This window comes from Bos mutus, chromosome 1, assembly GCF_027580195.1.
Source record: "Bos mutus isolate GX-2022 chromosome 1, NWIPB_WYAK_1.1, whole genome shotgun sequence".
Taxonomy (NCBI): Eukaryota; Metazoa; Chordata; class Mammalia; order Artiodactyla; family Bovidae; genus Bos; species Bos mutus.
This window is the reverse complement of record NC_091617.1, coordinates 8,776,008-8,789,509: the sequence shown is the minus strand read 5'-3', so window position 1 is coordinate 8,789,509 and position 13,502 is coordinate 8,776,008. Positions and strand designations below refer to the sequence as shown.

The 13,502-nt window shown below is 41.0% G+C and overlaps 1 protein-coding gene across 1 annotated transcript in view; it reads right to left on the bottom strand.

Annotated features, from left to right (window-relative positions):
* Positions 1 to 5,149: 5,149 nt before the first annotated feature.
* The window catches only part of CYYR1 (cysteine and tyrosine rich 1), a 119,024-nt gene continuing 110,671 nt past the window's right edge, over positions 5,150 to 13,502 (bottom strand). The window contains exon 4 of the mRNA XM_070367414.1: positions 5,150 to 7,774. Within this exon, the coding sequence (XP_070223515.1) occupies positions 7,650 to 7,774 (125 nt within the window). The 3' untranslated portion in view covers positions 5,150 to 7,649. The remainder of the gene's footprint in view (positions 7,775 to 13,502) is intronic.

The following is a 13,502-nucleotide window of genomic DNA, read 5'->3' as shown; positions in this document are numbered from 1 at the left end:
GCATACCTTGAAGGAATGGTAATGTCAAAACTATGGCATCTTGCCTTCAGTGAATCCCTGGGACACTGCTTCTGAAGTCAACATTATAATTAGGATGCATTCTATAAAAATGTGATTTATGAGACCATTCTTTTCTGATATTTGATTGGTATTCTTTTTAGGTAACAAAATGAGAAGCTCAATTTTAGTGTGAAGAATTATGAAAGTGCCTCTCCCATGTCGGTGTGTTGTCTTGTTTTGAGTCAGTGAAGATGAGCCTGTGCAATTACTTGAGCCAACATGTGTTCACTTGTGCTTAAAAACACAATCCAGCTGTTTCTGGACTGACTTGAACCATCAATTAAAAACCACAGAACTGTAGCCTTTTGTCCAGTTCCTGAGCCATATCTGGAGTTATGGACCCCTTTTAGAATATGCTCTGCTAAAGTTGCTTCAGTTGTGTCTGACTCTGTGAAATCTTATGGGCTGTAGCCCCCCAGGCTCCTCTGTCCATGAGATTCTCCAGGCAGGAATACTAGAGTGGGTTGCCATTTCCTTGTCCAGGGGATCTTCCTGACCTAGGGATTGAACCCACATCTCTTATGTCTCCTGCACTGGCAGGCAGGTTCTTTACCACCAGTGCCACCTGGGAAGCCCCTTAGAACATGTTGCTCAATATAAACTCTTGTCCTTCATTCTTAACATTATCTCAACTTTCTTTGTTGCCATGTGTTATTTGCTGACTTAATAATACTTCAGTCATTTATTTCAAATATAGAGTCATCACCAGGGGACTACAGATGTCCAAGAAACAGTTCTTGGAGTATGAAGATAGGTATAAAATGAGGCAGAGGTGGGGATCAATTAATCCTGACTTGGAGTAAAGAGCCGACCTCACCTCAAAATATATGCCCTTTGGTTACATCTGGACAGATGAGCAGGGGTTTTACCAGGCAAGGAGGTGTGAGAGTTTGCATGCTCAGGTGATGGGTCCCCAAATGTGTTTTCACATGTAAAACACAAGGAATTGAATTTCAACTATTTCAAGTTCAACTATTTCAACTGAACTGCTTTCAAGCTGTTCCCAGTCAACAGAGAAAATAATACACAAGATGTGTGAAAATGAAGACACTGACTTACAAGATGTAAAAATAGGAAAATCAGATCACTTGGTTCTCTGTGGACTTTAATCAGAAAAAAATAAATTATCCATCTTTCACTCCATGGAAACAGTATGAGATCTCCTCTTCACCTACTACTTGCTACCAGATTTCATTCAGAAAGTTACTCCTCTGTCTCTTCTTCACTAACGAGTGGCTGGTGGTACATACTGCTGCTCATGACTTGGGCAGCGGAGGGCGAGCAGAGGGAATTCCCTGGTGGTTCAGTGCTTAGGACTCCACACTTTTACTGCTGTGGCCCTGGGTTGAGGCTTGGCGGTGGAACAAAGCGGGCCTCCCAGGTGGCTCAGTGGGTAAAGAATCTGCCTGCAATGTAGGAGATGCAGGTTTGATCCCAGGAAGATCTCCTGGAAGAGGAAATGGCAACCCACTCCAGTGTTCTTGCCTGGAGAATCCCACGGACAAAGGAGCCTGGTGGGCTACAGTCCATGGGGTTGCAAAGAGTTGGACATGACTGAAGTGACTGAGTGCATATGGGCGGAGAACAAAGACCCCACAAGCTGCACAGTGTGGCCAAAAAAAAAAGAGGGGGCGCAGAGCTGAAATAAGAGTTGAAAAAGAGTCTGTGCTTCGTTGTTGATGGTTTTAAACCAGTGCTTCCTGAATGTACCCAGAGAAGGCAAACATTCCCAACACATGTTTCTACAGTTCCAAACATTCTTTGGGTTTGTTTTCCATTTTTAGTGAAGGTATTCAGGATTAGGTTAGGTAGCAACTTGATCCACTGTACATTCATCTGGAAACTTGTCTTGGAAGTGTTTTCTTGATGAAGATGAACTATTTTGGAACAAAGTTAAAACAGAGGTTAGAGCTGGGACCATGTTAAGACTTGTTCATAAGGTACAAGGTATGCGTTTATTTCATTCCCTGTCAGATGTGATGGGCTTTAGCGCAACTCGTAAACGAAGTCCACGGAAACACAAACGTGGTGTCTCCTTTCAGTATTCCTCAGGAATGCAGCACTTACCCAGTTAGCCTGGGCCTCTGAATGCTGTTGGCTCCATTCTACCCCTGCCGGGCCCCTAAAAGCAACTTGATCACAGCCAAGCATGGCCCTGGTATTCTTTTGCCTGTTGAGTTGGCACGTTCCTGTTAGAGGGAATATTGCCTAAACTGCAAATAATGCACTTAAAGGGAATGAGCTGAAACATCCCTGCTCTTATCTTCTTGTAATCCCCTCCTCCTCTTTTGTGCAGAGTGAACCCAGAGCATGGATTCTAAGGAATAGGACATTTCAAAAGGGATGAGATGTCACTTCTGAGATTAGGTTTTAAGTGTGTGACTTCCCTCTGGCTAGCACTATGATTTGCTAGCAGGTTCTTTCACTCCATGGCTCTTCTTGCTGGCTTGCACTGGGGAAGAAAGCTGACATATTTTGAGTTGCCCCGTGGAGAGGCCCACATGGTAAGGAACTGGGATAACCAACATCCAGTGAGTGAATGAAGCCCTCAGTCCAAAAGCCTGCAGGGAACAGACTCCTGTCAGTGACCATGTGAGTGACTGAGCTTGGAGGCAGATCTTTTTGTCTGTTGCACATTAAGATGATTGTAGCCTGCGAGAATCTCTAAGCTGGAGGACCAGCTAAACTACACCCAGATTCTGGACCTATAGAAACTGAGATAATAATTGATGCTGTTTCAAGGTACCAAATTTTGAAGTAATTTGTTACACAGAGATGGATAACTATTTCACCTGCTTATAGGAAGTAGCCCCAGTAGTAAATAACCTGCTTGCCAATGGAGACATTAGCAGTGTGGATTTGATCCCTGGTATGGGAAAATCCCCTGGAGGAGGGGATGGCAACTTGCTCCAGTATCCTTGCCTGGAGAATCCCATGGACAGAGGAGCCTGGCAGGCTACAGTCCTTGGAACTGCGAAGACTGGACAAAACTGAAGTGACTTAACACGTACACACAGAAGTGGTAAGTTTGGCAGTGGGGACAAAGATTGGAAAGAGAATAGGTACATATATTTGTGTCTTTCTGAGTCACCAACCAGATCGAATATTTGTGACACATTTTATATACTGTTTTTATGTAGAGGGTATATAAAAACAACATCCTGGCAAGGGTGGCATGGGCATGTTTTGGACAAAACTTAGGTTGTGGAAACTCAGTTATTTGGCTCAGACACATAGCTTAGAAGGTAACAGAGATGAGAGAAACTAAAATCTTACTCTGAAATCTTAGTTCTTTCACATTAGCCAGTCATAAGAAGCAGAGGTAGGGTTGGGATTAGGGTGGAAATCAGAATCACCTCTAGATCTTTTTTCAAGCTAGTTATGTTCGTTTCCTTTCCCACACAGTTTGGGCCAGACTACACCACACTGCGGGGCTGCACCATAAGGGCACTGAACTTATACAAGTGCAGCCTCATTCTTTGTTACTTGGACTAATAAGTAGAAAATAAAACTTGTACATTTCAGGTAGGTTCTGATTGAGGATCCAGTAGTCCTTAGACGCCTCTGCGGTGATAAGTAAGGTGATCACGCAGTTTTAGCATGCTGGTATTGGGTAGTTAAAGTTAAGTTAAAAAATAAAAGAACAGCACCCGAAATTCCATTATTTGATGGTCTCAAGCTTGTCTGATATGGCAGATCCTCTCTCACCTACAGCCCCAAATTGGCAAAATGGGTTTGGCTAAACAATGACAAGTTGGGAAGAAGTGGCTGCATGGTGAGTGCAGCTTTTATTCGGTGGTGAGAAGAAGATGATGTAGTAATGAAGGAGCCCACTTCAGTGCTGCATCTGCACGTGTGTGGCCCTGGAGATCCCTGTAATGGCTTCTAGAGCTGAGCAAGGCAGCTGCAGAACGGATTGGACTCCAACAGGCCATGGCCCTGAGTCATCAACTCCTGGACCAGGTCCAGGGGCTCTCCTCCACCATCAGCCCTGGTCCTGATGAGAGCATCACTGGGACTCTCATTGTTCATGGGTCTCCTGTAGATCACAGCCTTACTTCCATAGCAATGGCCTGACACAATTGTGAAGGACAGTATAATTACCTGACAAAGACTACAGTTTCTCCTGGATAAGATGACTGTAGTAGCTTTTTCTTACTTCAGCTCCTTCCTGCTGCCTCTTTGCATTTTGCAAAAAGGATTTTCTAGAGCAGCACTGCCCAGTAAGGCAGCTGTTGGGCACATGAGACTCTGTAGCATTTGAAATGTGGCTGGTGAGACTGAGGGATTCCATTTTTCATTTAGGATTTAAGTCTTTACTGAATGTGTTACAATATTGCTTCTGTTTTATGTTTTCACTCATTGGCTGGGAGGCATGTGAGGTCCTAGCTCCTCGACAAGGACACCCCCTGCACTGGAAGGTGAATCCTAACCACTGGGCCATCTAGGAAGACCCCCATTTAGTTTAATGTAAACATTCATTTAAACTGAAATAATCACATGTAGCTGGTGGCTAATGTGTTGGACGCACAGCTCTAGAAGCTGTTGTCCTTATGTCATTCTTTTGTTAATTTATTTTTGGGTAATATTTCTAAAACATTTTCTTTGTGCCAGGCACAATATATAGAATGTTGCGTGCATTCATCCAATTTTCACAAAACCTGATGAAGTCAATTCTATTATACATTTTCCAGAGCAGAAACTGGAATTTTAGAGAGATAAAGTGGCCTGCCCAGGTGCCGCTACTGGTGAAGAACCTGCCTGCCAGTGCAGGAGACATAAGAGACATGGGTTGATCCCTGGATCTGGAAGATCCCCTGGAGAAGGGATTGGCAACCCACTCTGGTATTCTTGCCTGGAGAATCCCAGGGACAGAAGAGCCTGGCTGGCTACAGTCCATAGCGTTGCAAAGAGTCCGACGTGGTTGAAGCAACTTAGCACACACGCACACCTCAAATCATTCAGGCAAGAGACAGAATTCAACATAAAGTTTATCTGGCTCCAGTCCTGTGTCTCCTGTATAGATGAATGAGGCTAAATCTGCAGAAATGGAGGCTGAAGCAGAATAAACACAAGATGATTTAAAATATAACTCTTGTTATAATGGGTTATTTCATTTTATTGCTTATTGTAAACACTTTGGCCACAGCAAATACATTAGTTTTTAAATAACTGTAATTCAAAGCTTTCACATCATATACTATTTTCCCCCAAGATGTGTCATCTATGAAAATAATCAGTGAACTCCAGAAGTCTATACTGACATTGTGCACATTTATGCTATTGTGACACTAAATACAAATAGTAAAAATGCTCATCTATTGGAGGTCTATGGGTTTGTGATATGCCTTAAGGGAGGTCTTAACACAACTCAGAGAAGAGAGATGGTGTGGATTGTAATAGCTCCTATGCGAGTAATGTTAGCAGAACATACGAGGTATGCAGTAAACATTTATTGACAGCAAAGATGATGAGAATTCAATTACTGCTGGACTTGCCCTCTCTATTTTTTCTTAAGGAATATATGGTGCATTGGGAAATATCACTCTGAATGTCTCAGAGGCTCTGACACTTTGAATTGTGTAGCTACTGTGTAATTGGGTCTGATCACACTTGCAGAAGAGAGATAAATTAAAGCATACGTACTGTTAAAATTGTGCTAAAATCTCAGTTACTAGGTAGGACAGGCTGGAATGCTTGAATGGTTTCCATCTTCATAAGCAAGAAAATCACAGTGCCTGAAAATCAAGCTAGTCATTCAAAACAAATCTAGCTTTCAGATCTCACTGGCAGTTAGACTGTATTTCAGTTCAGTCAATGTCTTTGAAAGTAAAATATGCTACTTATATGAGTTACTGAGTTTCCTAACTATGATTTTTACTTTAAGACATTTCTTTTGATTGTTTTATTAAGCAAAACTCTTAGCATCATTTTGGGATTTTGAATTATGCTGATAATGTTGGCTTAAACATTTTAGATTTAATTGCAAAGTGACAGAAATTTCATTATTCTCAATATTTTCTCAGTGTACAACTTTAAATACATGACAATAGAAATGTTAAGATCACCTGCAGCAATGAATATGGCATATTAGAATTATTTATTAAAAACTTTTACACCTAAAGGTAGGCACTTTATAAAATGTGGGTTTTGGCAAAAGGCAACAGTTTGACACCAATATCTTACTTTTCCATTAACTGTATAACTTTTCAAGAGACTAGATTATTAAAACATTATAAGAGACATAGAAATTTGTTCAAGTTGCATATGAGTGGAATTACACAAAACAGAATCCAAGCTTCATTTTCTCTTCTTTTTGTAAACTGCTATATAGCTTCCTGGTCAAGTTCTAAATTTTACTCCCTGATATAAAATCCCATAGGATTCTGGCTTCTCATCTTTTAATCTGAAGTGAAGTATTTGTTGCTTGTGGAACTTGTTATGAATTTCTTTTCACAGTTGGAATTACCATTATGATCATATACTACAAAAAGTCAGATGATTTTTAGGTGGCGATAGCTAGCAGTGAAGAGTGCTTGGCTTTAAGCGGCTGTTGAGTCCTTTGGATTATGTTTTAAGTCTCAAATTATATAGATTCAACTACCCCTGTTGTTTTCATTCTTGGTGATGTAGAAATTCACCTCACTTCTATCTAAAACATGAGCAGAGCTTTGGGGCCCCACTGAACTTATTTACCATTTGACTTCATTCTCCCTTCTCAAGCATGTCTCTACAGGGTAGTCAGCCAGGGTCTGTTAGGAGTCTTGGAGACAGGGAGCTTCACAAAGCAATCTAGTCAATAAGAAAACCCCAACAGCCCTTTCTTATACTGAAACCTGAGTTCTCTTCCTGCAACTTCCATCCAGTGTTTCCAACAGTGTAAGGCACAGAGTAGGCTTTCAGGCACTTGATCTGCATTTATGGATGAACAAAGAGACTGAAGAGTTCTCGTTCTGACTCGTAAAGCTGCAGAAGATAGTCGTTTCCTTATAGAGTCCAGGGTAGCCTTGTATCGCACATAAATCTTCTCTTTTTCAGGGTGAATACTGCAATTTCCTTCATCTGTTCCTTAAGCGACACGAATTTCTGATGTTTTGTCTACACGTTACTCTTTTCTGATGCGAAGAACTGACTCATTGGAAAAGATCCTGATGCTGGGAAAGACTGAGGGCAGGAGGAGAAGGGGATGACAGAGGATAAGATGGCTGGATGGACGTGGGTTTGGGTGAACTCCGAGAGTTGGTGATGGAAAGGGAGGCCTGGCGTACTGAGGTTCATGGGGTCACAAAGAGTCAGACACGACTGAGCGACTGAACTGAACTGAACTACTCTTTTCTGAGTGTACTTCTGTATCAGTCAACCTCTTCAAATGTGGTCCCTGTGAACCCAACATAATACCCCAGATGGGATCATCTCTGAGTAGGGAAGAAATCCTATGTCTCTTTTCTTAGCCTGGACATTCCACTTGACATATTGTCCAACTTGAAAGGGTATTCCTTAGGGCAATCCTTTCTTGTCTGTTTCTGAGTAGAGGCATTTTATTCTAGGCAAGATTGCTGATTGGCACATACTCTGTTCCAGGAGAAGGATTACTTCCTCGAATTTCCAGGATATGGAGGGGGTGGAGAACGCTGTGCTGGCGTCGGGGAGTATGGAGGAGGCAAGTCTGCACAGTATTCCATCTCATGGTCATAATTATAGGGGGGTGGTGCCACTGGAAAAAAAACAAACAAACAAAACGAGAAGGGCATCAGGTATTTAGCAATGATAGAGTGTCCATTATATTTGAGACACTCAGAGGGTACTTCGGGGGAGGACATAATTTTTACAAAGGTTCCTATAGTCAAAACTATGTTTTTTTTTTTCAGTAGTCATGTACAGAGGTGAGGGTTGGGCTATAAAGAAGGCTGGGAGCCGAAGGATTGATACTTTTGAATGTGGTGCTAGAGAAGACTCTTGAGAGTCTCTTGGACAGCAAGGAGATCAAAACAATCAATTCTAAAGGAACTCAACCTTGAATATTCATTGGAAGGACTGAGGCTGAAGCTGAAGCTCCAATACTTTGGCCTGACTCAAAGAATTGACTCACTGGAAAAGACCCTGATCCTGGGAAAGACTAAGGATGAAGGAGAAGAGGGCAGCAGAGGATATGATGGTTAGATAGCATCACCAAGTCAACAGACATGAATTTGAGCAAACTCTGGGACACAGTGAAGGACAGGAGAGCCTGGTGTGCTGCAGTCCACGAGGTCACAAAGAGTCAGACACGACTTAGGACTGAACAACAACAACAACATAATTTTTGCCTTCAATAATCAGTTTTATCAGGCTGAGGATACACAGTATGAAAAGTCAAGTGTTATGAAAAATGCTGCTATCGGCCAAAGTATTTAGAATTGGTGGCTTAAGGCAAATTTCTTGGAAAGATGATGTTGAAGTGACAGAGAAAGGAGTAAAGGGTAATTCAAGATGAGCAAAAGTTCTGAAAGAGGAGAAAACTTTGATTCAAAGCAAAAACTACATGGAAAAGAGAAACGGGAAAGGATACTGAGGAATCTAATTGTATCACCACCAAGGTGGGCTTAGACTATCACAAAAGGTGTGTGTGATATGTGGTTTTTAGAGATTTTTTGAATATGCTAGTGAGTATGCTTTAGGAAGATGGCTGTCAGCAATATGCATTCAGGTGGACCAAAGAAAAGGTGAGATGATGTAGTAGCATATGTGAGGGATTCTAAAGGACTCATGGAAGTTGGTGGTGGGGATTATTAGGAGCTCTTGAGCATTTGAGAGCTTCAGTGATGACTGGGTGTTTGGAAAAGAGGTAGAGAGCAAGAAGATATGGAGGTAATGGGTGCCTGGTACTGGGCTTCTGTAACTTGGAGGGTCATGGAGTCATTATAGAAATAAGAAACAAACAAAAGGGAAGACAAACAGGTTTGCAAATGAGGATGGAGAAACTTTTTCAAATCTCATAGAAAAAGTTTCTTTAATTTACTTACTGTAATATATGTCAGTGTGTTTTAAAATCACATTTACTATAACAAAATCATATTTGTTATGATTATGTATGGACATCTATTTTGTAGTGCTCTCCATCCCAACTACAGGGTTGGAAAAGAGGTACTCCTTGAGCACTCCATGTCCTCAAGAACCAAATCACTTGCAAACATCTGAGCAACCCTTTTGGTGATTTGCCAGTAGTTTTTATTTATCGTCAAGATCATGATTCTAGTTGGAAATTGACATGTCTTAATTGCTTCCTGTGAACGTGACCTAAACCACAGACTAAGCTAAGCTAAGCTAAGTCACTTCAGTCGTGTCCAACTCTGTGCGACCCCATAAACGGCAGCCCACCAGGCTCCCCCGTCCCTGGGATTCTCCAGGCAAGAACACTGGAGTGGGTTGCCATTGCCTTCTCCAATGCATGAAAGTGAAAAGTGAAAGTGAAGTCGCTCAGTCGTGTCCGACTCCTAGCGACCCCATGGATTGCAGCCTACCAGGCTCCTCCATCCATGGGATTTTCCAGGTAAGAGTACTGGAGTGGGGTGCCACTGCCTTCTCCAACCACAGACTAGTGCTATAATAATGTGAATAAACAGCCAAGCTTTCACTTTTAGAATGGCAGAGAAGAACAAGCAACATTTCAACAAACCTCAACATGTCTTCTCAATTGTACTCTTACTGATGAGACTATGATAGTATTCTGATCAATATGCATGTATTAATAAACATAGGACTTCACCCTATACACAAACACAAACTGTTTCTTCAGCATCTCTTTATTTTGTATTTGTGTTTAAAATTTTTTAAATTAGCTTCTATTGGAGTATAGTTGATTTACAATGCTGTGTTAGTTTCTGCTGTACAGCAAAGTGAATCAGTTATACATATCTTGTGTTCAGTGGCTCAGTCATGTCCAATCCTTTGCTTCTGAATGAACTTTAGCCCACCAGACTCCTCTGTCCATAAGGTTTTCCATGCAAGAAGCCTGGAGTGGGTTGCCATTCCTCTTCCAGGGGATCTTCCTGATCCAAGGATTGAACCTGAGTCTCTTGCGTCTCCTGCATTGGCAGGCAGATTCTTTACCACTGAGCCATCTGGGTAAGCCCCTGTTATCCATATACTCACTTCTTTTAAAGATTCTTTTCCCATCTACATCTCTCTAACTTGGCTCGCTTTACCAGGAGCTTGGTGATTCGAACCATTTACTGATCTATCTATGCTTAGGAAAGAATTGAGTCACCGGACACAGAAAAAGATGGAGGTGCAGAACTGAGTGGGCTGTCCTCTGAGAGACACCCTGGTGAGGAAAGACTCTGAAACTCTCCTGTGGGCTGAGCAGGCCAGAGTTCACAGCAGAGGACACAGTTCTGTAGAGAAGGCTGCTTTAGGCCCTCAGAGGCTGGGCTATTCCAAGCTTTGTTTTCTACAAGAAAACGGAGTAACTCCCATTGAATCTACACACACCTTCCCTCTGCATACACCCACTCCTTTGCTTCATTATATGCGGGAGGACTGAGACAGAGAGATGTATAATAAAATTCCTCCAAGCCAAGCAATGCACCCTCCACGTAAAACAGAAAGTTGCAGCCGGATTCCCATTGAACTGTTTCATGTAAGTACGTGGTTCTAAGTTGTTTATATGTTGAAGCTTTTCCCTGCCTCCCACTTGAGGGGCACACACCAGGTGAATCTACAGATTGACTCTGCATCTTTCTTGGTCATTAAGCCATGGTGTGCCTTTATGCTTTGGTAACAAAGCATTTATATTTTGCCATCTGCATAAACACTGCTGGAGGACATTTCAGTGAGACTCCCTCTGGTTTATACAGCTTCATGTTGAACATGAAAATCTAAGATACGAAGCCATGTTCTTTCATTCATATAGGTTTTGAATTTAAGATATGAAGCCATTCATATAGGTTTTGAATTTGGTAAAGTGATAATACAATGCTGAAGAATGGTATTTTGAGGAATTTGAAGACCATATCCATCATGAAATAAGCATGGCACATCTTTTACAGTACCACCTATGGGAAGGCATTGTGAAATAATCCTGGTGTAACTGTGAACTGTGCTATCTTTCCTTCTTACAGATAAAAAGGTTTCACCAGGAAATAAACTTTTCAGGGTATCAATTTTAGAATTTCTGATTAACTCTAATGGGTTTTTTTTTTTTTTCTTTCTCTTAAAGTCAAATCATCTTTAAAAGATACATAGATGTAGCTGGAAATGCACTTTTGAAATTCTTTCATAATCAATCATTCCAATTCTTTAAACAGTGAAAATACGCCATTACCATGTATGTCAGTATAGTTGTCTAGAATTTTACAAAAGTCAGGGGATGCTAAGAAATTCATAGCAGAAAGTTAATCATTTTTTTTTAATCCACCCAGGACAACATCCCTAAAGCAAATGTAATGAAAGATGCATGGTGTTATCAAAATTGTACATTATTTTAGAAAATTGGAAACAGAGTAAAATCATCCATGATTTTGTCACCAAAATTTAATAAACAATCCATTGCCAATGCAAAAGATGCAGGAGACACAGGTTTGATCCCTGGGTTGGGAAGATCCCCTGGAGAAGGAAATGTCAACCCACTCCAGTATTCTTGCCTGCAAAATCCTATGGGCAAAGGAGCCTGGTAGGGTACAGTCCATGGAGTCGCAATGGACAAGAATACTGTAGTGGGTTGCCATACCCTCCTCCAGGGGATCTTCCCAAGCCAGGGATTGAACCCAAGTCTTTTGCATTGGCAGGCAGATTCTTTACCACTGAGCCACCAGGGAAGCCCGTATCAATCTTTTTAACAACCTTCTTTTTAAATTAATTTAACAGGTGACAATCATGTTGCAATATATAAATTTATCAAATCAACACATTGTATACCTTGAACTTACACAATGTTAAGTCAGTTATATCTCAATTGAAAATATTAATTTTTTAAAAATAAGCAATGAAACTTCATCTATCCGACTGAGAGACTTTCACGTAGAAATTTTAATAGCAATTTCACGTAGACATTTTAATCTACTTATTCTGTCTCAATGACCAAGGCATATCATTTTTTAATCACAAATACCCAATTTTAGTTATTATTGATTCTAAATGGTATTAATATCTGGTAGGATAGATGAAGTTTCATTGCTTATTTTTATATATTGCAACATGATTATCACCTGTTAAATTAATTTAAAAAGAAGGTTGTTAAAAAGATTGATACGGGCTTCCCTGGTGGCTCAGTGGCAAAGAAACTGCCTGCCAATGCAGAAGACTTGGGTTCAATCCCTGGTTTGGGAAGATCCCCTGGAGGAGGGCATGGCAACCCACTACAGTATTCTTGCCTGCAGAATTTTGTGAACAGAGGAGCCTGGTGGGATCACAGTCCATGGGATCACAGAGTTGGACACAACTGAGCGACTGAACATGCACATGTGCAGTATATATATGTCAATCCCAACCTCCCAGTTCATCCCACCCGCCTTCCCCCGTTGCTAATCATACATTTGTTCACTATGTCTGGGACTCTATTTCTGCTTTGTAAATAAGTTCATCTGTACCATTTTTCCAGACTCCACATATAAGCAATATTACATTTCTTTTTCTTTTTCTGGGTTACTTCACTCCATATGACAGCCTCTAGGTCCATCCAGGTCTCTGCAAATGGCACTATTTCATTCCTTTATATGGCTGAATAATTATTTCATTTAAATATATACCGCATCTTAATCCATTCCTCTCAGAGCCATTTTTAAACAACTGTCTTTAAAAACCTGAGCTCTTTTGTAGCACATTCTAAGAGATTATACTCCTTTCTACTCCTCCTTGTTATCCATATGTGTGGTCCTCTCTACTCCACAATCTACTGAAGATTTAGTATCAGGCTCATTGCCTTTCTTTGCATCACAGCTTCTATTAATAGTATCATTCTCTCAGTGATTTCAACACCCCTTTGTTGAAATAAATTTCTAGCCCCAGAAAACACTGGGTTTCTAACCACTCCTACTCGAGCTCCCGTATCAGCAAACTTACATCCATGTCCTAGTATACATCGGTATATCAGAAACTCAGTATATCCAGTCATAAAATCCCCAAACACCAAGCCCACTCTGGACTCTATACTCAACATTCCTGGTTCCTCTTCATCCAAACAAGGTTGACTGTGTGGCCCCAACCAATCAGACTGTTTCTACTTTTCTTTGTTCTTATTCTTCATCCTACAAAAGCTTCTTACCTTTCTTCCATTTTATTGTTCTCCTCATGAAAACCTTCCAATTTATAAAGTGTTAAATAAAGTTATCACCTAGATTGTCTTCTTTAATCAGTTTTTAATATAAGGATGGAATCACCAATTCAATGGACATGAACTCGGGCAAACTCTGGGAAATGGTGAGGAACAGGGAAGCCTGGTGTACTGCAGTCTATGGGGTCATAAA